At 40.7% G+C, this 27,009-nt stretch overlaps 1 protein-coding gene across 19 annotated transcripts in view; it reads left to right on the forward strand.

Moving 5' to 3' along the window:
• Positions 1-27,009, forward strand: part of stxbp5l (syntaxin binding protein 5L) — a 207,934-nt gene that overhangs the window by 26,470 nt on the left and 154,455 nt on the right. For all 19 annotated transcript variants that reach the window (XM_056242082.1, XM_056242087.1, XM_056242084.1 and 16 more), the window contains exon 2: positions 11,127-11,224. In XM_056242082.1, the coding sequence (XP_056098057.1) occupies positions 11,127-11,224 (98 nt within the window). The remainder of the gene's footprint in view (positions 1-11,126; positions 11,225-27,009) is intronic.

Here is a 27,009-nt window from a genome sequence, read left to right on the forward strand (position 1 = left end):
CTCATTTGTATTGAATTTGTTTGGGTGAGTTCATTAATCCACTAGAAAAGCACTTCATTTTACTGGTGTTACTTTAGCTGATGCAGCTCAAACAGTTCAATCCCTGACATTAATTGTCTATGAATGCATTATTTGAAACAATCATATTCTTTCACAAATTTTCTTCTTAAAAACATTATTAGCCCATTTTGTACATATTGTGCAGTGAAGTATCAGCAAATAGATTAAATGATGTGAACCCTTGAACTGTAGATTTACTGTGTTCCCATGTCACTGTTGTGTCCTTGAGCAAAGCACTTAACCCAATGATGCTCCATAAGGGGCCGTCCTTACAGATAGTTGTTTGTTAATGGCAGAGAACAGCGCATCTCATTTTTTATTTGTAATGATGTAATGTGTGAGAAATTCTAGAGGTTAAATGCACATTTACAGAATAAAGCTTTCTGCTCTTAACCAGAAGGCTGCTGGTTCAAGACCCACTTTTAGAAAGCCCCACTTTTAGAAAGCCATCACTATTGGGTCCTGGTGTAAGGCACTAAACCTACCTTAACTTCATTTATTATCTTGTTAAATGTTTATTTTATTATTAAAAAAAAATATAATAATAATTGTATTTTATTTTATGGCATTACATTATTTCAGTTGTATTTTTTATTAATTAATACGATGTAATTTCTTTCTTTCTTTCCTTTGGTAACACTTTACAGTGAGGTTTCATTAGTTAACATGAACTAAGAATGACAATGAACACTACTTCTATAGCATTTATTAATATTAATTTCAACATTTACTAATACATTATTCAAATCAAAAGTTGTATTTGTTAACATTAGTTAACGTACGGTTAACTAACATGACAGTATTTTTATTAACTAACATTAAAGATTAATAAATACTGCAACAAATGTACTGCTTTATTGTAATTTTCAACAAATGAGACCTTATTGTAAAGTGTTACTCTCTCTTTCTTTCTTTTCTTTCTTTCATGAAAGAAAGAATTGAACTGAGTTGAAACTGAGACGAGAAGCAATGTTTTGAATATGTTTAAGGGATTATGTAGCAGAGGCACGAAGGCCAATGAGAAGAGTAATCTTGCTATTAAATAAACAGAGCATAAACAAACATCTGGGTGGTGTAGGAGTGAAGGAAAAGCTTAAAGTTGAAAGGGCTGGTTTAGGTGGTTGTTGCATTTTTGTCCTTGAATGTGATAGTTGGTCATGAAGGATACCATTGTTTTTGCACAGCAAGAGTTGACAGTTGTGTGACCTTCAGCTGGGATGAAGAGAGACTGAGTGGGGCAGCGTTAACTGGGGGTTAGAGGAGATCGGTTTTGATGAAGTTGAGCTTGAGTGGTCAGCGAGGTGCCAGAAAGGCATGCTGAGATCTTTGCTGAGATTGTAGACATGGAAGAGGAAATGAGAGGGAATGTGGAGTGTTGTCAACCTGACGGCAGCATGAAGGGCCATATGATTCAGTGGCTCAATCAAGTGATCTGGTGTCATCATCATTCATGATATACGATTATGTGGTTGAAAGGTTCCTGGGTTCAAATCCCAAGTGATTTTGCTCTTCAGAAAACTAAGTAGCAGGGCATATTTGATTGCATTTGTTTTGTTATTTTATTGACTTGAGTAATTTGACCTGTACTTCATGTTGCTATCAATACGCTGATTTCACGCAGCCGCCATTATGAAATGGCTCCGGTGGGAAGAAAACCGGAAGTGTCGCCTTTAATCATAGGAGAGTCGCGAATGCGATGGCGTATTGTTGTGTTTAATGTAGAAATTAGTTATTCTAAAAATGTACATACATTTCTTTCATACTTTAGACTATATACAGTGAAATTCATTTATAAATAAAAATATTTTTTTATATATAATTCAGAACGTAAAAAAAGAAGCAGGAACGAACTATATACATATGCTATATTGGATATTAACATCCAATAGTGTAAATCGCGGCAGCAGCATCAGGTTGGTAGTCCAAGGCATTGTTGTCTATCTGTACTTCTGGGGTTCTTCCCACCGGAGCCTCTCTTTCGATTTTAAAATGGCGGCTGCGTAAAATCACCGTTATATGCGCCTGCCACTCGACCAGTCACGTTATATGCGCCTGCCACTCGACCAGTCACCGTTATGTGCCTGCCACTCGACCAGTCACCGTTATGTGCCTGCCACTCGACCAGTCACTGTTATATGCGCCTGCCACTAGACCAGTCACCGTTATATGTGCCTGCGACTCAGGACCCGTCACGGATATATGCGCCTTTTAAACAAAATGCAGCGCGTATCCCCTGTAGCTAGTGGACAAGAACGGCATGCACATCAATATTCACCATTATCTAAACGCTTTTCACCTGCCTTACAGCTACTAGCAGACACTCCGACCTATGCATATGAACAAATAGACAGTTAGACATGCATCCCGCGTTTACTTCTACTCTTATTTAGCCTATCCATTTGCCACCTTACTTAATATTTTGTTCTGCCGTTTTAATCCGGAGCGCGAGTCTTGACACCTATTAAGCGTCGCACCAGGCACAACCTAGCATCACGCCTGCCTCAGATCTCTCACTGTTTAAATTTACCAGACACTCAATTTGATGCACATGTGCAATCAGACAGTGCAATCCTGCTCTTATTTGTAATCTTAAATTTTATTCCCTCTTTTTGTCCATAATGGAGCGCACGCCACGTCACCTATAAGCGAGCCAGCCACAATCTCTCACTTTTACTGCCTGATACTCCGATGACATGCTGAAGGGAAAAGCAGATGAAGATTCCTCGCTGCATCGCTTTGTTTGTTTTATAGCCTATAGGCCTATCTATTTTAACTTATTATTCATCTTTCGGATAAGATGTTTGTGTGAAAAACCGGCAAAATAACAACTGGCTAGGGCAAAATATTTTAAATGAAGCATTAAAATGCTGACAATTTCACTCTAAATTCAGTAAATGAGTCCATTTGTGTTGGATTTTCCATACTGGTGTTGGTTTTTTAATGGCCACAGGTAGTAACCGATTGGTAAAACCCCATGGGGCGAGTAATGATGATTATTAAAATTTCTTTTTAATTATTAAAATAAAATTTTGTTCTTTGCCTTAACAAGTTTTTTTGTTTGTTTTGCAGTTCTCACTGATGTAAATTCAAAGACCTCATCATTAAATGTTGATATTCTGCAACATTCTGTAAATAAATTAAATAAAAATAGCCTAGGCCTATAAAACAAACAAATCGATGTAGTGAGGTATCTTCGTCTGCTTTTCCCTTCAGCTGTCAATCGGAGTATCAGACAGTAAAACAGCGAGAAATCTTGTAGCTGGCGCGACGCTTGGGTGACATGACGCGCGCTCCATTATGAACAAAAAGAGGGAATAAAATATAAGATAAGATGGCAAAGAGCAGTATTTTACTGTCTGTTTGCACATGTGCATCAATCCGGAGAGTCTGGTTCATGTAAACGTGAGCGATCTTGAGGCAGGCGTGACGCTAAGTTGTGGCTGGCGCGACGCTCATAGGTGACGTGACGCACGCTCCATTATGGACAAAAAGAGGAAATAAAATTTAAGATAAGATGGCAAATAATAGCAGTATTTTACTGTCTGTTTGCATATGTGCATCAATCGCAGTGTCTAGTAGATGAAAACAGTGAGAGATCTTGTGGCAGGCGCGACGCTTAGTAAGAGCCACGAGACGGGCTCAATTACGGGCAAAACAAGCGAATAAGATAAGATGACAAATAGTGTCACGAGACTCGCGCTCCGGATTAAAACTGTGGAATAAAATAAGGCAATGTGGCAAATAGGTAGGGTAAATAAGAGTAAAAGGAAACGCGGGGTGCCTGTCTATTTGATCATATGCATCAGTTGGAGTGTCTGCTAGTAGCTGTAAGGCAGGTGAAAAGCGTTTGGTTAATTGTGAATATTGACCTATTGTGCGTACCGTTCTGTCTCCCGCTGGCTACAGGGGATATGCGCTGCATTTAGTTTAAAAACATCTTACATATTGTGTAGGATGACCAGTCACCGCATATAACGGTGACTGGTCGAGTGGCAGGCGCATATAATGGCGACTGGTCGAGTGGCAGGCGCATATAACGGCGACTGGTCGAGTGGCAGGCGCATATAACGGCGACTGGTCGAGTGGCAGGCGCATATAACGGCGACTGGTCGTGTGGCAGGCGCATATAAAGGCGACTGGTCGAGTGGCAGGCGCATATAACGCCGACTGGTCGAGTGGCAGGCGCATATAACGGCGACTGGTCGAGTGGCAGGCGCATATAACGGCGACTGGTCGAGTGGCAGGCGCATATAACGGTGACTGGTCGTGTGGCAGGCGCATATAACGGTGACTTGTCGAGTGGCAGGCGCATATAACGGTGACTGGTCGAGTGGCAGGCGCATATAACGGTGACGGGTTGAGTGACAGGTCGAGTGGCAGCTCCCCCTGCCACGCAAAGATTTTACCCCTACTGGGTTGAGGGTTCATCAAAGAGCCAACAATCTTTGAAATACACAATGCCAGGTTTATTAGACTAAATTAGGAAACCGGCTAGAGAAGAGAAGAAGAAATGCTTTTTAAGTATGTTTGGTTTAAGAGTGTGTGGTCGTTAAATGCTTGCGGATTTACAATATTTTAGTTAAGCTATTTTTGTGCATTTGTATTCTAGGCTACTAATGTCTTTAGGCTACTGTTGTTCATAACAAAGAAACAATATAATTATTTACCATGGTAGAGGTGCAGTGTGTGAATTTACCTGTGTTAAAAGGTTTACATCTGCATCCCTACTCAAGCTACTGTCGAATGTGTATTTCTAAGAGACAAAACATGTAATTTTAATTTGTGAAATGTTCACCTGTTTGGCTAGTGTTGTCATGTTCTGATGATAAAACCACAAGTGTCTAGTGTCTGGTTTCAACAACTTTCACTTAGGAACAAAAATCTGCCTTTAAACTAAGAAATAAAGATTTGACATTTATCATGATTAATTATTGATATCGACTGATAGGATTTTTTTTTTTTTGATTTTTTTTTGGCGATATCGCCCAGCCCTTAATTGATGTACATTTTGCTACTGTTGTTTACTTATATTTATCTTATTGTTATTTATATCACATACACAAAAAAAACACATTTATCTAAGTAAGTCACATATACATTTTAGCTAATGCTGTTCTTTGAATTTCCTATTCAACAAATAATCCTGAGAAATACATCATGGTTTTCACAAAAATATTAAGCAGCACAACTGTTTTCAACATTTATAATAATGAGAAACTTTCTTTAGCACCAAATCAGAATATTATAGATGATTTCTGAAGGATAATGTGACACTGAAGACTATAGTAATGATGTTGAAAATTCAGTTCCCTTTCGAGGGAACTCTCGATGCGTCACTTGACGCTTTGGGAACGCCCCCAGCGTGCATGCGTCTGAGCATCAATGTCAACTAGTCCAATGGAAAGAATGAGCGTCACGGGCGGGTGACGTCATGACCAGGAAGGGATAAAGGCTCACCCGGTGAAACGCGGCATTAGCTTCTGTGTCTCAGCAAGCGATCTGTGTCATTTTGTCTCTGTCTATTTACTGTTGTCTGTTGCGGAAAAGGATGGAAACTAAACAAGTGTACAAACAGTGTGCTTCTCCCTGCCCGCGTTATTTAACGGGTGGGGACACACACGAGCTTTGTGTCGTTTGTTTGGGAGTGGAGCATGCGGTCTCAGCCTTCGAGGGGGCTGAGTGCCAGCATTGTGAGATGTTACCGCTTCGCATGCTCCGCTCTCGCCTGTCACTCTTTGATAAAGAGAGTGGGCAGGCTCGCGATCCGCAGGGATCAGGACCCGCGTCTGCTGAGGCAGCGCGGAGATTGCATTCCTGGGGATCGCAAAAGGAACTTTCGGAGGGGTTGGAGACGGGTCCGAGGGCTCTTTCTCCTTCCTTACCCGAGAGATCCAGCGCTCTCCCCCCGGTGTCGGAAGCACGCTCTGCGGTTTCTTCCGCCCGGGGAGAGAGCCCTCCATTACTTCATTGCTCTTCCTCCGAGGAGGTTGATGCGATGAGTTTGGAGAGTGAAAGCACACACATGGGGGAAAGAGATTCACAATTTATTTCCCCAGCATATGATGAGCTGGTGGATGTTATGTCGCGGGCTGTAGAGAAATTAAATATTGAATGGCCATCTGAGAAGAAGGGCGCTCGTCCTAAAAGCAAATTAGATGAGCGCTTTTTATCTTCCACCACATTATCTCCACCACGAGGGCTTCCATTTTTTCCCGGTTTGCACAATGAAATATCTAAATCGTGGAATAAACCTTACTCATCACGTCTTTTCAGCCCTCAAGTTAACACTTATTCGAGAATAAGAGGGCTGAAAGAGTATGGTTATGAGGCGATGCCCCAGGCGGAAGAGAATTTAGCCAGTTATCTTTCCCCTGGTCCCGCATCGTCTCTGAAAGCCTCGGCTTTGCCCACTAGACCGCTCAAAGCCACTTCGGTGTTAGTGGGCAAAGCTTATACGGCAGCAGGTCAAGCTGGAGCATGTCTGCATACTATGGCAGTGCTCCAGGCTTATCAAGCTGACCTGCTGGGGGATCTGGATAGTAGTGAGGGAGTCAGTCATGACGATATTCGTGAACTTCGTCGGGCTACCGATCTTTCTCTCAGGGCTACTAAGGAGACCGCCAGAGCAATTGGGCGGTCTATGGCAGCCTTGGTAGCTACTGAGAGACATTTATGGTTAAATCTGTCTGAAATTAAAGAAAAAGATCGAGCTTTTTTATTAGATGCTCCGCTTGAACCTTCTGGTCTCTTCGGCGACGCAGTCCACGCGGTCGTCGAGAGATTTCAGGAGTCAAAGAAACAAGCTGACGTTTTTAAAAAGTTTATCCCTCGCCGGGTCCAGCCCCCTGGGGCTGCTGGTCGTGAGCAGCCCCAGCCGTCGAGCTCATCATATCGTGTGCATCAGAAAGAGAGTGTTGCGTCTCGTGCACCTCCACGTAGAGACTGGAGACGGACGCAACCCTCTCAACCGAAGTCTTCTAAGTCGAAGCCGGATCTGAGGACTGTTCTTCAGGCGAAGAAGACTTCGGTTCAAAAAAAAAAAAAAGGTCCTGATCTTCATGCATCAGGCCTGTGAGGACAGCCCCGACCGAAGTGGAGCGGTGTTCACCTCATTATACGGTGCCCGTTCCATTTCGGGGTCCTCACGAGACCGTTCTGCCAACCCTGCCACCCTCGGTGCTTCAGGGCGCAGCGGTGTCCAGCGAGTCGCTGATGCTATGCTGCGGCACAGCATCGGTTTCGCGCCCTCTGAGGGGGGCCTTAGAGCGGCAAGTTCAGGTAGTTCCTGCCATTATGTTTCAGGCTCCGGAATTAGCCGTCTCGATAACACCAGAGACCAGCCTCGAGAGGCTGGTTCCCTTAGTAAATTTTCTGGCAGCGTGGAAGCTTCTGCCGAATATTTCTCGTTGGGTCCTGCAGATTGTAGAGAAAGGATACAGAATCCAGTTTGGTTCTCGTCCTCCTCGTTACAACGGGGTGCTGCCCACAGTGGTGCATCCCGAGCAGGCTCTGGTAATGGAGCAAGAGGTAAAGGCCCTGTTAGCAAAGGAAGCTATAGAACAGGTGTACTCACCCGACAGAGAGTCGGGTTTTTACAGCCGTTATTTCATTGTTCCAAAAAAGGATGGAGGGTTGCGTCCCATTTTAGATCTTCGTCTGTTAAATCGTTCAGTACAGAAACTCAAGTTCAAGATGCTGACACTCAAGCAGATCGTGACTCAAATCAGATCCGAGGACTGGTTTGTCACGATAGATCTGAAGGACGCTTACTTCCATGTCTCCATCCTCCCTCAGCACAGGAAGTTCCTAAGGTTTTCTTTCGGGGGCAAAGAATACCAATATCGGGTTCTTCCTATGCGTGGATGCAGCTCTAGCCCCTCTCAGGCTTCAGGGCATACGTATTCTGAACTACATCGACGACTGGCTGATTCTAGCGGAATCAGAGCAGTTGGCGGTTCGGCACCGAGGTGTCGTTCTCGCTCATATGCAGATGTTGGGGTTGAGGCTCAATGCCAAGAAAAGTGTGCTTTCTCCAGTACAGAGAACCACTTTCCTTGGTGTGGTATGGGATTCAGTGACGATGCGGGCCACTCTATCGCCCGTTCGTGTAGCTGCTATCCTGACAGCCACCAAAGAGCTAAAGCTAGACCAGTCACGCACTGTAAAACAGTTCGAGAGACTGTTGGGTCTTTTGGCGGCAGCGTCCAACGTGATTCCTTTTGGCCTGCTGTACATGAGACCTTTGCAGTGGTGGCTCAGGACCAGAGGGTTCTCCCCGAGGGGAAACCCACTTCGTATGATCAAGATCACGCGGCGATGCCTTCGTGCCTTGGTTATATGGAGAAAACACTGGTTCTTAACCCAGGGTCCGGTGTTGGGAGCTCTCTGCCATCGAGTCACGATCTCGACAGATGCTTCCCTCACCGGCTGGGGAGCGGTAATGGAAGGCCGCTCGGTTCAGGGTCGGTGGAGGAGTCATCATCTTTCTTGGCACATAAATTGCCTGGAGATGATGGCCGTCTTCAATGCGTTGAAGCAATTCCTCCCAGACCTGAGGGGCCATCATGTGCTCGTCCGTACAGACAACACATCGGTGGTCTCTTATCTGAACCGTCAGGGGGGTCTGCGGTCGCGTCCGCTTTGCAAGCTGGCGCACCAGATCCTCCTGTGGTCTCTGGGGAAGGTACTCTCCCTGAGGGCAGTGTATATTCCTGGGGACCAGAATATTGGGGCAGACATCCTGTCGAGGCAGGAGCTGAGGCCAGGGGACTGGAGACTCCACCCCGAGGCGGTGGAGAAAATTTGGGAGTTTTACGGCCAAGCAGAGGTGGATCTGTTTGCGTCTCAGCATACGACGCACTGTCCACTTTGGTTCTCCCTTACTCACCCAGCCCCCCTGGGGCTGGATGCTATGGTGCAGACGTGGCCGAGGCTACGTCTGTACGCATTTCCCCCTGTTGCTCTGCTCCCAGGAGTTCTGGAACGAGTCCGCCAGTACGGAATAAGCCTACTGCTAGTAGCACCACGCTGGCCGAGTCGGATCTGGTTTGCGGACCTGATCCATCTCTTAGACGGTCCTCCCTTGGAGATCCCGATCAGGAGAGACCTTCCGTCTCAGGCCGGGGGCACAATATTTCACCCTCGACCAGAAATTTGGAACCTGTGGGTTTGGCCTCTGAGGGGGCCCAACTCATAGAGAGTGGTCTCTCAGCTGAGGCTGCTGAGACCATTCTAAGCTCCAGAGCTCCAGCTACTAGGAAACTTTATGCGCTTAAATGGAGAGTTTTTTCTGTATGGTGTCACCGACATCAGTGGGATCCAGTTAACTGTTCTGTGAACACAGTACTCGAGTTCCTGCAGGAGCGCTTTACGTCAGGTCTATGTCCTTCCACGCTCAAGGTCTACGTGGCGGCCATTGCGGCTTACCACGCCCTGGTGGGGGGTACATCGTTGGGTCGAGACCCCCTGATTACACGTTTCCTTCGTGGCACTTTGAGGCTAAGGCCTGCAACTCGCACTAGGGTGCCAGCTTGGGATCTTGCTTTAGTACTAGAAGGCCTGTCTAGGGCTCCATTCGAGCCCTTAGATTCGGTTTCAGAGAAGTTTCTTACCTTTAAGACTATCTTTCTGCTAGCTATTTCATCCCTTAAGAGAGTTGGAGACCTTCAGGCCCTTTCGGTTTCCCCCACTTGCCTTGAGTTTGCACCGGGGATGGTCAAGGCATTCTTATATCCAAAACAGGGATACGTCCCTAAGGTGCCGACCTTGACTCCGAGGCCTATTGTGCTGCAGGCTTTCTGTCCTCCTCCTTTTACATCTGCGGACCAGGAAAGGCTGAACCTCTTGTGTCCAGTGCGAGCACTGGATACTTATGTTCATCGGACATCGTCAATGAGGAAGTCCGACCAGTTATTTATTTGCTTTGGATCACCTAAGAAGGGTCTTCCTGCTTCTAAACAGACGGTTAGTAAGTGGATAGTTGAGGCTATTTCACTTGCATACGAGTACTCTGACCTGCCGTGTCCTTTGGCGGTCAGAGCTCATTCTACGAGGGGTATGGCGGCCTCTAAAGCCTTACTATTTGGAGTTTCTCTTCAAGACGTTTGTGATGCGGCAGGCTGGTCCTCACCGCTCACATTCGTTAGGTTTTACAGCTTAGACCTGGATGCTGCCCCAGGTTCTCAGGTGCTTAGTGCTTAGTTCCAACAGACTGACACTCAGGTACTTGGAATTCTGGCGTTTTGGGTATTCTCGTTCCCAAAGCGTCAAGTGACGCATCGAGAGTTCCCTCGAAAGGGAACGTCTCAGGTTACTACTGTAACCATAGTTCCCTGAGAAAGGGAACGAGACGATGCGTCACCCTGCCATACTTCCTGCATCCCTGTGATCGGCTTGCTTCGACTTTTTGAAGCTAATGCCGCGTTTCACCGGGTGAGCCTTAATCCCTTCCTGGTCATGACGTCACCCGCCCGTGACGCTCATTCTTTCCATTGGACTAGTTGACATTGATGCTCAGACGCATGCACGCTGGGGGCGTTCCCAAAACGTCAAGTGACGCATCGTCTCGTTCCCTTTCTCAGGGAACTATGGTTACAGTAGTAACCTGAGACGCTTTGCCATCACAGGAAAAAAATACATTTATAATATATTATACTTGAAAACAGTTATTTTTAAATGGCAATAATTTCACAATATTACTGTTTCCCCTGTATTTTTAATACAATAAATGCAGCCTGGGTGAGCATTAGAGACTTCTTTTAAAAACATTTCACAATCTTAGCGAACCCAAACTTTTGAACAGTAGTGTACTGCCAAACCAATAAAAATATGGCAGAAGATATTATGAAGGAGAGAGGAAAGAGAGCGGGTGGCTGCACATTGAGCAGCGAGAATTGTCTCATGTGAGTTGTTCTCAGAAGAGTCACAGGGGGTTCAGGCAGGCCGTAGGCTGTGTCACTATTGTGTGGGAATGAATGACTGAAGTTGCCTATACAGTACTTTGTTCTTGACGCAGCACACAATGTTTTCGCTTTTTTCATGTTTGCTCTGTTTTCATTTCTCTGTAGACGGTGCGTCATGGATTTCCCTATCAGCCCACAGCTCTGGCATTTGACCCGGTGCAGAAGATCCTTGCCATCGGCACTCGTTCCGGAGGAGTACGTCTGTATCCTTTTTTTCCGTCAGTGATCCAATGCTGTTTCCTCCACAGTGTAATTTCAAGACTTTGGGAGGGCTTTTGGGCTTTGGGATAGCTGCTTTCTGAGGTAAGGTATAATGCTGTCATGTTTCCTTGCTTTAAAGACCTCCCTATGGCATAGAGGAGTGTAAGACCATTTGACTGACACCCAGAGGAATCGCCGCACAATGTCACACATGCATTAATACTGAGAATGACTGACAGAAAAATTGAGAGAGACAGTTCCAACATAGTTGGATAAATAATGGCTAAACATGAGTATTGGCCACTAACAGAAACCTGCATTAGCTTAGCATTTTTGTTCAATAATTCTTTGGCAGCATTATTGAACAGGCCTGCGTGGATTCTGTGCCTGCAAAACTCCACAGAAAATGAATTATTGAGTGAAATCAGTGTTCTTGCCTTACCAGTAAGCCTACAGTAATGTTTTATTTTCAGAGATGTCTGATTCGATTTGCTGGGTAATTTCCCGTCTTCGGCCATTGTTTGCATTTACGTCATGTAAACAATAAAAAAGGGCCAACTACTTTGCAAAAAGCAGTGCACTTTGAGAAGCACATTTTTGAAAAAGGTAAATTGCTCCAAACAGATGTTGACTGAAAGCCCAGACAATGTTCCTTTAAATATTGTGCCAAATCTGGTGATGCTTTAAGCAACTAATATGACTTTAAGGGCATGTTCACACTTGGTAGGTTTGGTTCAATTCAAACAAACTCTGATGCTCTGCTAGTGTGGTTCACTTGAATAAGCGTGAACATTTCTATCCAAACCCCGGTGTGCACCAGACTGCCAAAAAGATGGGTCTCAGTCCGCTTCCAAACAAACTCTGGTGCGATTCGAATGAAATATGAACGCAGCACAGACCAAAAACATTAAAAAAAAGTCATAAAAGCTTTTTTTTTTTTTTATCTTTAGGTTTGGTCTTAAAAATGACAGTGTGAATGCTTAGTGAACCAGGACTAAATGTATCATTTGTACCAAGAGAACTAAACTACAACTACACACCCTAAGACTCAGTTTTGCTACATTTTTCCACATTTAAATCCATTCCACATAATTCAGCTGATTTTCCTAAAAAAATAAAAATAAAAGCAGCTTAGAAAATGTAAAGTGTGCAGTTTCCATGTCGGAATTATTCATTTCAATACAGATATAATGAATTTTAAATTCGCCAAAGAGAAAGAGCTCACAATTTAGAAGAGAATATAGAAGTGAAAATATGTGATCTGATTTTTGGTGTGTGTAATTTATTTTCTCAGTCGCATGAATAAATGAATCACGTTCCTTTAACCCGATCCCAGCACTTGTACAACTCAAGTGTCTGGAGTGTTTTATGATTTGGAAACATTGCCTGCAAAGAAATCTACTTAAAATGTTTTAGTTTGTCCTTAATGATGATGCTATTTATTTGGTTAGTCACAAGAGGTTTGCTTGCGATATTGAGAAAACAAAGTCTGTGTGCAGGAGTCAGACTAAGCAGGAAGTAGAGAGAAGAAATGCCCAGGAATCATGTGGCAGACAGATGAAAGGAGGGAGGGAAAGAGAGATAGTGAGCCATTTTTGCATCATAGTGAATTAGCTTTGTGCTAATTATGGACCTGTCATTACCGTAGATAACTATGGACTGTGTTACTTAACTGTGAAAAGCATGACTCTCCCTGTCTCTCTCTCTCTCTCTCTCTCAATCTGTCTCTTACTTTTTTTCTGATACTTTTTCTTCTACTGTTTGTGTCTTTCTGTCTGCCCTTTCATCCGCATGTATCACATGCTAATGAGACATGAAAGGAAGGGGCTTTGACTCTGTTAGGAGTCATTTCTGTGTCGCTGAAAGTTTTGGCATTGACTATTGTGTAAAGTCACTGTGTGCTGTGCACAGATTTTAGATCATCATTGTATTCTGTTGCATGACATCCACTGCAAGGGCCTTTGATACCTATATAATATACTTATACTACTTTTTAGAAGTTTGGGGTCAATAATATAATATTTATAACAATCTTTCATCCTGTACACATCATAATGTACTACTGCTTACTGATTGTGTTTGTTTCAGATTACGTTAGCATTTTGTTCATCCTCACTTTTTCTCTTTATCTTTTCCTGGGCAGAATGATATATTTAGTTCTTGTTCAGAGCTCTGTATTGATTGAAAGCAGCCAAAGTTAAACATTCACACTGCACTATTGATTATCAACCTCTCTGTGCACTCACTGCATTCACTGCATACACTGTCTGCAAATCATTTTTATAGGGGAATACTCAACGTGTGCATGGGTGAACTTGCATTTGTGCTCGTTTTAGAAAGGTCTGTAAATATATTAAAATAGCGCCTCTCTTTATAGCTTAGGAAAGAAAGACAGGTGGCAGGTGTTAAACACGCTAGTATATGTACTGTGTATAAAAATAGGCACCATGCTGATGTAAGCAAGGAGCACATTATACTGACCGGTTTTATTGATGTCATCTGTGTGTTTTGATGCAGATCTTGGCAGGATGGCAGTATGCAGGGCTGAGATTGGTGTGGCATTCACTTTACTGCAGTCAGCTAACTGCATAAGCCCCATGAATGAAGACAAATAATCAATCTCATACCAATCCAGTAAAGTCATTCTAAACTTTCGCAATTTTATAGAACCAAACACAGATGAAAAACCCGTATTAAGATTCTGTTTTGAGTTTTGACAAAATACATAAAAAATGTACTTTGCAAGTGAATTTGACCCCTGAACTACAGTAAGAAATCCTGACAGAATATAATCGTCACGTTGATGTAAGGGTCTTAACAGATTATGCTAGCTACTTGTGTGTGTCTGTAAGAATATGCAGGGGTGTAGGTTTTGTTTGAACATTGTTTTAGACACATATGTTTAAGACAAAAGGCAACAATTTCTTTCCAAATTTTTCAATAATGGCACAATTATGGAATGGTACACAATATTAATTTGACTAGTTTGTGAGTAGGAGAAGCACCATGCTTATTTTCATTGCCATTTAAAAAAATTGAGCACCGGATTGAGTTTGTAAACGGTATTTTAAATGCAAAATGGTAAAAAGTGTAAAAGTTTGGGGTCGTTCTCTAATGCTCACCAAGGCTGCATTTATTTGTTCAAAAATACAGTAAAAACTGTAAAATTGTGAAATTGTAGTATATTAAAGGTGCAGTGTGTAGATTTTAGCCGCATCTAGCAGTTCGGTTGCGAGTTGCACTAATGGCTCAGCCCACTGCTCACCCCTCCCTTTCGAAGAAGCTACGGTGGCTAAAACGGGACAAACATATCGTCGTCTGAGACAGCAGAAAGTGCTCATGACATGACATTACAATCAAAAATGACATGATTGTAACAGCGCGCGTGCCTCCGCATCCCCTAGACACCATTTGCTACACACAAATTAATAAATAATAATGAATAAAAATATTGTTTTTTTTCTCTGGTTTTGAAAACTCTTCGCGATCGACTTAAAATGCTTCCAAGATCGACGGGTTGGTGACTCCTGTAACGTTACTGTTTTACGGTCAATAGTACTAATCAGCTGATTGTCAAAGCCATAACACAGCGAGGGAGAAGAACTGAGTTACATGAAACAATCCAACTACATATTTTACACCACTGACAAGGGAAAAGTCACTACTCACGGTGTCTATGGCTAGCTTCTAGCTTTCTGCGGCTTCTCTTTCAAGGTATGACCGAAACGCGCTCTGTAGCGCTGTTTGTTCGCTGTCGGCTACAGTAGAAACATGCCGTCACAATATGTTGACCTTCATAGAAGGGGGTGCCCGCGGTTATGTAGATATAAATGTCTCATTCTTAGGTAATAAAAACATTACGGTTCATTGAGTAAGGTCTTTATACACCACTGAATACATAGTTATGGATCTTATATTGCATTTCTGTCAATAGATCCTCAGAAATATTACACATTGCACCTTTAATACAATTTAAAATGACTGTTTTCCATCTTAATATAATTGAAATGTTGGCAAAGCTGAATTTTTAGCATCGTTACTCCAGTCTTCAGTGTCACATGATCATTCAGAAATCATTCTGATATGCTGATTGGATGCTCAAGAAACACTTTTTTTAAACAATGTTGAAAACATTGTGCTTTATTTTTGTGGAAACCGTGATCATGTTTTCTTAGGATTCCTTGATGAATAGAAAGTCCAACAGCATTTATTTGAAATCAAATTTTTAGTATACTATTTCTATATTTTAAATTTGTGTAAAATTAATAAAAAAAAATAATACTCGCTTTTTCTGAGCTCTATTGCGTTTCTTTTTGTATTGGTTTCTCAAATCCAAATCCAGAAATTTTATAGAGAGATAAATAGATGTCTTTCTGTTTCCTTATAAAAAAAAACAACCTTTCATTTACATGTTACACCAAATACAGTAGTTATAATAATCACCTCAGATGCAGGGTGTTTCACATGCTAGCACAGGCAAGCATCATTGTTACCACGACAACGACATACACTTCTGCATTCCACACTACTACTTGTGTGTATTGAAAAGGAGCCAGAAAAGCATGCCGGCTAGCACATAGTTGATATAATATAGCTGTTTGTGAATGTAAAAGGTCTGCAAAGTTTCAAAGATCAAAGTGCACAACAAATACAGTCTGACTGACTGAAATGAGTTGTCAGTAATTTCGGGTCTTGATCCTGCTGAAATCTAAGTAGGTTTGTAACAAATTTGCATATAACCAACCTATGGTCTTCGTTCACTGCCCGCAAATAACGTCGACCACTTAGAAACGCCCTGCTCAAGTCGTGCTTGCGCTGGTGGTTCAAATTGATCAACTATTTCTTCGAATGTTTCATTATCGGACTCAGACTCAAATTGATGCTGTAAAAACAATGCCATCGTTTCTGTTCATAACGTACAAGTGCTGAGGAAGCCTCCAGAATGTTTTGTTTCAGACATGCGCTGTAAGCTGTAGACCAATCACAACAGACTGGGCCATCTAACCAATCAGAGCAGAGTCAGCTCTCAGAAAGGAGGAATTTAGAGAGACTGAATCCTTGATTGATCCGTTTCAGACACAGTGAGAAAAGAGGTGATGCTGCTGCAATGTAAATTATGAGAAAATTAGCGTTGTTTTTTTTTACCTCGGATAAATGTAAACCAATTGAAGGAGACCTTCAAAACAAAATTAGGATTATGATTTCACTTTTTTAACTTTAGTTAGTGTGTAATGTTGCTGTTTGAGCATAAACAACATCTGCAAAGTCAAGACGCTCAAAGTTCAATGCAAAGTGAGATATTTTCTTTTACAGAAATCGCTTTTTAAGGACTACAACAAATGGCTGGTAGGGACTACAACGAGCTTCTTCCCGGGTTGGTGACAACACAAACCCTAAAATTTACATAAACCCTGAGAACACGCAACAAAGGGGATGAGGCCATGTTGGGCTGCTTTAGAGATAAGGAAGAGTTGTTGTTGCTGTTTTTTACACCCAGGAAAAAAGTTTGTAGAGAGCTTAGAGAGGTTAAAATGTATTTTTAACACTGTTCTTGAACATTATAACCTCAACGTTTGTCTGTGCGCTGCACATTTTGCAGGCTATATGCACAATAGCTTCTCCTAAAAGATGTAGCCATTCCCATTTTGTCAGGACAATCTTTTGTTTATGGATCACAACTTGTAAGTATGTCTTAAAATTTTGTAGTTGTGTTTTCGGTAACACTTTATTTTAAGGTGCTTGTAATAAGCAGTAATTAACAGTTAATAAGACACTTATAAGACCTTATAAGATGCATATAAGCATTAACTACTTCATATAAGGGTTAATTAAAGGTCCAGGCCCTGAAGAGATCAGGGAAACTACTCCCTCTTGGGAAGGTCAATTTTTAAGGGACTGTGCGTTTGTGTTACCATTTATGTTTGTTCGGCTGTTCTAAAAGTGCAATGTATTGATACTTGAGAAATTTATTTTTTTATTTAATTTATTGATTATAATTAGTTAATGCTTATATGCATCTTATATGCATCTTATAAGGTCTTATAAGTGTATTATTAACTGTTAATTACTGCTTATTACAAGCACCTTAAAATAAAGTGTTACCGTGTTTTCTATTAAAGCTCCAGTAGGGAGTTTTGAGAAAACGTTGACTTAGCCTGAAAATTTTAACAAGCACAACTTCCAGGTCCCACCCCCTTGCTCTCTGCTGCGCTACAGCCCTCCCTCCACAGCTCGTCCTCCACAGCGGAGCCCGTCGTGAACGCGCAGGCTAGTAAACAGGGCCACCGATAACAGCGGATAAAAAGTTATATGGCACATTCACTAATAGGGACTAAACGTCAATAATATGCTTTACATTGACTATGGCCTGCCCATACTTTGACTACAAACTTGGTCCTCAAATCATTATGTATTTTGCAATAGCCTACATGTAACTTTATAACGTTGCACTCTTTCTATAAGTTATAAATAGCTAGTAAGATAACGTTAATATAACGGTAACTAACGTCACAGTATGTAAGTAATTATTCTAGCGATATATAATGCTAGATAAGGTGTGCTAGTACATTATTTCAGCAACATGACAAGCCAGTGAATTAGCAGGTTTCAATTGTAGCTTAGCAGAGTGCGTGACATTTTATCTACATGTTATGCGGCTAGAGTTTTGACACCGAGTCAATGGGCTCTGTGTAATTCTTTCTTTTTCGCTTGTTTATCGTCATCAGTCTTTTTCCTTTTACCTCTTTGTTTTATGAGCAGGTTGTCACTCGAGAATTGGCAGTTTAGGTTGTTTCTCCATCATAAGCACAGCTGCAGCTCGCCGGCAATCTTGAGTTTGAACGACGGCTCGCGCTGTGCAAGAGAGGGGTGTGATCAGCGCGTACACGAGCGTGATTGACACTGCTAAGACACTCCTCCTGGCTCTGATTGGTTGTTTCTGACCGGGAGCGTGTATTTCTTGCAAATGGCAATAGGACCACTAAGAGGAGCCAGAGGAGCTTGATTTTTACAGAGATTATCTGTCTCATATTCTACTGTCAGGACATAATGACAGTTTTAGCAAATACATTTTTTCAAAAGTTACCTACAGCAGCTTTAACAGTTCCAATTATAAGCTTTATGTAGTTGCTATGATAGATGTAAGCGAAGGGCAAAGCTTTATCTCCGCTCGCCTGCTAACTAACATTACAGTTTTGATGTAGTGTTTACTTTAGCTTTTGTAAGCTCTTGCTTTTGTAAGGCTGCCCCTTAGGAAAATTATCCATGATTTTGTGATCGATTACTGTTTGTATTACCAGTTTTCTGACAAATATGATTAAATGGTGGATAACATCATATCTATAAGAAAATTACAAAACTAAAACATACCACTCTGAAATGTCCTGTGAAATCCGTGCTTGCAAAGTCCGTGCTTGAAATCCGTTCAGCACAATCCTCTTGTTCGTTAACATTTCGTGTGACATTTCCCGAACACGCTGCCAATCACAACACACTGGGCCAGCTAACCAATCACAGCACATTTCATATTTTAGAAGGAGGGGCTTCATCAAAAATGACGTGTTCAACCAGACTGGGGAGAGAGGAGCAGTAATAATGTAAATTATGTGTTTTTTTGAACAATCAAGCCTGAAAACATATTCTAGTACACCCCAAAAACAAAATCAAGACTTCGTAAAAGGGTATAAAAGGACCCCTTTAAAATAGCATAATACGAGCACTTTAACATCTCTAGTTCAGCATCATCTGCATGACTCATGAGTTCTCTAACAGCAACCCTGTAGCGGTCAGTTCTAATTTACTGGCATTGCATGCTAAATTCTTTTCAATTGTTATAAAATTAGACGGGTGCATAATTGAGGGGCGACAGTTGGCTCCCTTCCAAACATCGTCCTTTGACGCACAACGTATGCGTCATTCATCTTTTGTGTTTTTGTTAGGATCTGCTCTGTGACACCGGTGCACTGTGAGATGCTTTTTGTGTGATGTAGTCCTTGTCGTAGCAGGAAGTGAAGAGAGGATTACTGTCCAATAGGAGACTGGTAATAGAATTCACTACCCGTGTGTGTGCACATACGTATGTTCAAAAACAAAGTAATTCAAATTCGATGTGCATTTCTCTGAGAGTTTGTAAGATTGTATGTGAACAGGTAATAGAATTCTCCTCTGTGATAAGCTGTCGATTCTCATCAAAGCAGACTAGTGGAAATAGAGAGAGGGAAATTGGTCGTGGAGTGATGATGAATTTTGGTGAGATGGCAAAACAGAGGCGGGTGGAGTCATGTAACCTTCTGCATTATTTTCTTTCCCTTTTTCTTTTCCATTTTTATTGGAGAGGGGAGAGCGAGGGTGTGAAAGAGCAGGAACTGTTTTCATTATCAGTCAGGACACGTTTAGAGTTCACCGCAGCCTCTGTCCAGTTAATGTCGGAATGATGGGCGAAACACACACAAGCTCTCACGCGCTCATCCAAACACATCTAACGCAGCGTCACAGAAACATGCACAAACACCAAGGCAATGACAGATGCCTTGTGCGTGTGGTCAGAGTGACAGTGAATAATGCTGAGATCTTAGCGCTGATGCTGATAGTTAGCACGCTGCTGCCATCTTTCCTGCTGACAATATGTCACCCTTTTTTTTACAGGCTCTCTTCATATTTATAACATCTTTGCTCCAGTTCTCTCATGCTCATAAAAAAAAAAAAAAATTTGGCAGTTACACTCTGATACATTTGATTTTAACATTGGATTTTTTTTTGTTTCCTATTAATCTCATGCCTTAAGCTAGCAAATAGTATACAAAATGAGCTTTCTCAACAACAACAAAAGAAGTTCAAATCGGATGGGTTAGCTTTACGTGGTTTCTGAAGTAAGAGTACACAGTTTTAAATCAATTTATTTTTGTAATTTTTCCATGTTGTTATAATGGGCTCTCCGGAGGTTTTCCTTTTTTGAAAAACAAAAAAACAAAACTCTTGGTAGTCAGTAAATGAGATATGGCTGAAGACAGACTACTGTATATTTACTCTACTTCTTGTTAGACACTACCGTTCCAAAGCTTGTGGTCATTATTACAATTATTTTAAATATTATTATTATTTTAATACTTTTATTGAGCAAGGAAACATTAAATTGATCAAAATTGACTGTAAACCCATTAATAATATTACAAAAGCTTTCTATTTAAAAAATGCTGATCTTTTAAACTTTTTATTCATCAAAATATTCCTGAAATAAAATGTATCCTAGTTTTGTTTTCAACATTGATAATAATAAGAAATGTTTCTTGAGCATCAGCATATTAGAATGATTTCTGAAATGATGCTGAAAATTCAGCATTGCCATCACAGGAATATATTACATTTTAAAATATAATCAAATAAAAAGTTATTTTAAATTGTAATAATATTTCACAATATTTCTGTATTTGACTATTTTGATCAAACAAATGCCGCCTTGGTGAGCATAAGAGACCCACCACAAACTTTTGAATGGTATGTAACCGGTTTCAGTCCTGAATGTCACAAAGATTCTTGGCCAGAAAAAGCTGATCTGTGGACTAGGCTTTATGTTTATGAATGAAACCCTAACGTACAGTGGCATTGTCTCAAATGGGGCAGTCTTGCAGTGGCTTTTGTCTGTGAAGTCTGTCACCTGCGCACAAGAGTCAACATGCACAAACCAAAACTCCCAACTTTTACCACGTTTTATGGAGTTTTTGTCTACTTAGTTTTTTTTAAAGATGTTTTGTCAGCTGAACAATTACTTTGTTAAACTACAGTACAATATATTGAGGACATTGTACTTCTACCCTTCACAGCCTAGACTAAGGTCTATAGGAGGTTAAAAAGATGCAAGGAAGAGAACACCAATCTTAATTTAGTTTGCAAATATTACAATGATGTCACTGACATCATTAATATTCATCCTGTTAGCAAATCTCTGTGTTGTGGAAAACGTTGCCAAGCCATATGCCCACGATTACACACACTCAGACTGTAGCGAGGGACCCGTGCAGAGAACCTAATTACATTTGATTTAAACTGATTTATAGTGAACGTCGCTAATTAAATTAATGAGCATTTTATGGCTGCAACGAGATGCAAGACATACACACACCTACACAAAGACATTTTTTTTTTTTGTCATGGCATACAGTATGTACTTTCCATTAACTTCTGTTCTTTTTTCTATTTTCTATCCCCTGACCTTAATAGAAACCTTTCGGCAATTTTACATTTTCATTAAAACATCATTTAGTATGTTTATTAAGTTGTTTCCTCAAGGGACGGTTGGCTTTTCCACACAGTGAAGGTGATTTCTGTTTTTATTGTCCATCTGGGAACATTTGGTCCCACAATGTAAGCAAAACCTGACCCACACACATATTTTTTTTGTATATAGTTGTGGGCATTTTTCTTCTAGTTATGAATATAGGAAAAGGTTATAGAGATATTCAAAGCAGCGGACAAGAAAGGTCAATCATGTGTGATTAACGTGTGTGTTTGAGGGCTTTCATTCTTTACTTAATTAAAATAATATTTAGATTATGTTTGTGTGTCCTTGAGGCTTCTGTCCTTTCAGGCTTCAGTTAACCAGCATACAAATTGCTTCGGTGTATTATGTGTTGTGTGCTTATGTTTATGCGCATTTCTGGGTGTGTATGTGTGCGCTATGTTGATTTTTCTCTTGATGTGCATGTAATGCATGTGAACTGCCTTTTTGACCTGGTCTCAGTTTGACAGAGTGGTCAAGTTTTGGCAGATGTTGATTGGCTGATTATTAGATTGACGGAGGGAGCGCGGGGGTGGGGTGGCGTCGAGGCAAGGATGGAGAAGAGAGATAAATGGCGTTATTCGGTCATTGTGCAGAAATGATTGCAATTAGAGTGACTGAAAGAAAGGCCTATGGGCTTGATGAGTATGGAGGTGGAGAGGTTGAAGAGCAGATCAAAAGAATGGAGGAAAAAAAACTGATTGACTGACTAACTGGCACACGAGCACATGCACACACACTCAGCTCTCAATTGTATTCACGCTGTGGCTAAGATTTCTGCAATCTTAGAAATAGAATAAAAGCTTCTTCAGTGGTTTATTGTAGCACCTTAGGTTCAGCTGAGAACTTCTAGATCTTCTGATCAAGAAATATTTTATACTGTAATTGATTTTCATCCAGGGTACCTCAGAAAACTTCAGAGGAGGCCTCAAGATAACTTTAATTGACTGATCACTGACACCACCTTTTTAATTGTGGTTAATTAACCTATATTGACACTCCCAGTTTCTGTTAATAGAATATTATAGTTTATATATTACAGGTATACGTAGTTCTGATAATATTATATAGGGGCCTTCAAATATTGTTTTGGACTGTTTTCGGGGCTTTGAGTCAAAAAGGTTGAGAACCACTGATATAGGGTTATAATAGTGGCCGACCAGTAGCCTATATATTGGCATATTTGTTTTTTTTATTTATTACATCAGCTGATAAGTGTTGGAAGCTGGACTGCTATTTTGACACAAAAATAAATCTGACTTTATTATTTTTCACAAATGCATTATTTTCAAAATAACAATTACAAATTAATTTAGTAATTATTGCAGCAATGTTTAAGTGCAGGTCTTTAAATTAAATTTGTGATAATATATTGACTTTATATCAACCATAGAGTGGTGCAGGTATGACGTAAATTTGTAGGCCGAAATGCGGAAGCGAGTTAGCATTTTAGAACTTCCGGTTCCATCGTCCCAAAGTCAATGGGTTTTTTGAATGGGGTTTTTGTTAAATGGTTGAAATAAGGTCTGGGGTGAACACAAGCTCAAGATACTTTCAAGGTTTATGCTACAACATAAAATACATCAGTATTACCCCACCAGTGTTTTTTTAAGCTGTTATGTGTCTTGAAAAAGGCGGTTGCTAACAAGTGGCTAAATGGGACTACAGAGGCTGTCGGAGACATTAAACGTCATCACGGCGAACAGATAAGTTCAGGCCGCTTTTGCAGCCCCTTTATGCTTATAGTTGTGCTCTTATAATCTACTCTAACACAAACTTTCTGGGAAAACTTTCAGATAAAAACTGAAACGGTTGTCGGAAGCTTAGTGGTGGCACCGTAGTGTTGTTTGTTGTGAAATTCATAACAGTTATGTTCATCTGTGAAAATTATCTTGATGGACATAACGTGTAAGTATCAAACTTTTGTTAATTACAGAGCTTGTTTTTTAGCGATAATCCAAAAGCCTATGGAGAAATCCTATTGGGTTTTTGTAGAGGAAACCAGTGTGATGCTAGCTGCCGGTTGGCCTTCAAAGTGATGTCATACCTGCACCACTCTATTGGCCACCCTGCTCTGTATGATTTTGGCATCGGCAATTGAAAAAAAACTCATGTTGGTCATCCACTAGTTCTTGAGGGGACTATATGGATCTTTGGACTTAAACATTTCTTGATGTATATTATTGGTTTAATGGTCCAGTGTAAAGTCCAATGTATTGGTTTTAAGCACCAGCACATAGATGGTTTACTGAACTACAGCATAAAACGCTCAATAAAGCTACAAAAGGTTCTCATAAGGTGCGGTTAACCTGTAAAACCCTGTGTGGTTGGTATAGTACCTTTGTATACAGTGTAAGAGTCGTATGAACCTCTATTATGAAACTTTTATGATGTAAGTCCGAAAAAGTAATTGATGGGGGTTAGTGAGGGTGAACATGCTAAACATTCTGTCCACACAGACATAAATATGGCCCCATGAGATTCAGGGACACAGATCAAATCTCACACAGACACACGTGGGCCTGTGCGCAATCGATATCCTCAAAAGTCAAGGCCTCCCTGATTGCCTTTCAGGTGTTCCAGATGAATGCAGGAATAGATGGAGCAAGAGAAAGAGAAGACATATGTGTGTACAGAATGTTATTAAGACCAAGAAGAATGATCTGTGTTTTCCGGCACTAAACTTTTTACAAATATTTGAGAAAAAAGGATAACTGTAATATTTGAGAGATAAAAATAGAGAGGAGGGAGATGGAATAAAGAGAAAGAGATGGATGGATGAATGAGCAGGACTGATTTGATGGGCCCCTGGACTGTCTGTGTGTGAAAATGTATTCTCCCTGTATATCAGGAATGCTGCATTAAAGGTTAACCCAAGAACAAGTGAGACAGCGATCAGTATTTTCAAAGCAATAATTCAATGGACTAACAGACCTAGATTATATGACTGTACAGCATTTAAACGCATTAATTTTACTACAAATGGCCTCGGCATTGTACATATTACGTTGTAACTGTCTGCTTTTGTTGTATGGAAATTATTAACAGTTGTTTGTTTCCTGAAAGAAAGTAAGTCATTCAGATCTGGAACAAGAGGTTTAGGTAATAACTAAATGGTAATATTCCTGGTAGTTCTATCACAATTACTTTGATTCATATCCGAGAACAATATAGCGCACATACAGAATGCACGAATACACAAACACTTTTACCTGAAAGAAAATGCTGATTTCTGTCATATGCATTTTCCATTTCCACAGCAGCAGAGCAGCAGGTGGTTATTTCATCTAAAATGAGGGTTGCGGCGACTAAAAAAAAAAAAAACCCTCTAGCACTGGGCTATTATCCAGTGTCCTTTTTCTCCATTTCATTTTTTTTGCAATCAGTTCTCTGTTCTTCTATTATCGTCATCATTATAATTAGTGATTGCCCTTGAACGAGGGACATGCCTGTCATTTAAATATGCTTGGCCTTTTAGATAATGTTAGATTTTGATTCCTGAACTGATTAGAGTGGAAAGAGTGCTTGTGAAAGAAAGTGCTGTTGGGAATTGTGATTTGTGACATGACTTTCATTCCACAAAGTTTGACTAGCAGCCAGCAGACAGAGCTAGAGTGAGGAAAACAAACAGACAGAAAAAGAGAGAGAAACTAGCGTTTACAATTATTGCCACATTTAGTCTTAGTTACATTATTTTGAGTTATTTTCTAATGTGTTACGTTTGTTAAATTTGTAGATTATTTTATTAACTTGTTTGCAATTAGCTTATGTTGTTTCTGCTGTTATAAAATGTGATGATTCAGATGTTTAAACGTACAGCATAGAATTTATGCAGCAAAAATGACATTTGGAAAAAATAATGTTGTTTACAGAAAAACTGACGGTCTTGATGTTGACATGTCAGAGCTCTCAAACAATCGAAGAAATTCTTTTGAAATGCCACAGAGCCACAGTGTTAACACTCTTCTGGAAGTCAACTTTGATAGGTCCTGGTTGTCTCTGCTTAGTATTGCAGAGGTAAAATAAATATTGGAATGTCAGAGAAAATTATACACTTAACCTGTAAGTAACAGTAGTGCACACCATCATCATATTCTGTATTTACACTATTCTTGAATGTTGCGGTGTGTTTTTCTGACCGTATTGACTGTTTTGCCTCTTTCTGTTTGAACCGAAGTGAATGAAGTACATTCCTGAAGCTGTAGCTTCACAATCTCCTGATAGCTTTACATAAGACACATCTCTTACATTTAGAACACAGGTCAGCGTGTGTATGCGTGTGTGTTGGAGTGTGGGTGTATGAGTGTGTTTAAATCAAGATTATTCACCAGCCCACATTGTGACTCACCACTTGTCATCCGACCAGCTCATGTTCCACAAAGAGAGAGAGAGCGAGAGAGTAGATCCCAGATCATCTCTTAGTATGTGTGTGTGTGTTATGGCTTACTGCAGTGGTTCTCAACTGGTTTTGCTTCCAGCTCCTGATTTTACACTGGACATCATCATATTTGTCTTTGTTGAGTTGTGATCCTTAATTAAATGTTTTCTGTAGTTTCTTTTACCTTTTTATATTTTCATTTTCATTTATGGTTTCTGAGGATGAGGGCATGCCATGCTGCTTAAATTCACTTAATTTGTGACAAACAAACTGAATGAACTGTTCTTGAACATCTAGTCACAGAGTTCCTTTAATTCTTTTACAAATTTGATGCATTTTGCATTCCTTTTTTCACAAACTAGATGCCTTGTTCGTTCAGTTCATTCACAAATAAAAATACCTTATCCATTGAGTTTGTTCACGAATGAGATGTCTTGTTTGTTTAGTATATATTTATGAACAAGATGTCTTGTTTCTTGAACGAAATGCCTCGTGTTCACTTCATTTCGGACAAAATTATGAGTACATGAAAGCATCCGAGTACGATATGTTCAAAAGCACTGAATTAGCTTTAAATTATTTTGAATTTCCATTACTGAACCCAAAACGCTTCAGCTTTTGACATGTTGACGTATATATTATGATTCAAATCATTCCTGCAGTGATGTCAGCTGCAGACAAAACCACCGATGATGGTAATTGGGGTTGTTTTCGGTGGCAACAACATGATGATTGCTGCACTCTCTCTTTTTGCTGTCAAAATCTGTGTGCATTTACGGACACATTTGTGTGTGTGTGTGTGTGTTTGTGTGTGTGGGCGTGTGTGTTTATGTGCATGCCACAGAGAACTGCACATTTCTCAATCACATTTTTATTTTTATTTTTGTGTTTATGTTTTGGCTAAATTATGAAAATGTGTTTGCCAATCCTGTAAATGGATGGAAGTGAAAACAGGGAAATGGCCACAGATGAGTAAAAGCCTATACTGCATGTGCCCTCTGAGAGCAGTTCAGAGAAAACAACCGTATAGAGCTATTGGCCCAACCTCTCTGTTTGCTGTCTGCTTGACAGACTTTTGATTGTGGGACAGTTGCTTAGACTGACAGATAGATCTGGGCAAATTTGTATCTCAAAAT

This window comes from Rhinichthys klamathensis, unplaced genomic scaffold, assembly GCF_029890125.1.
Source record: "Rhinichthys klamathensis goyatoka isolate OS25496 unplaced genomic scaffold, OSU_Roscu_1.1 h1tg000693l_1, whole genome shotgun sequence".
Taxonomy (NCBI): Eukaryota; Metazoa; Chordata; class Actinopteri; order Cypriniformes; family Leuciscidae; genus Rhinichthys; species Rhinichthys klamathensis.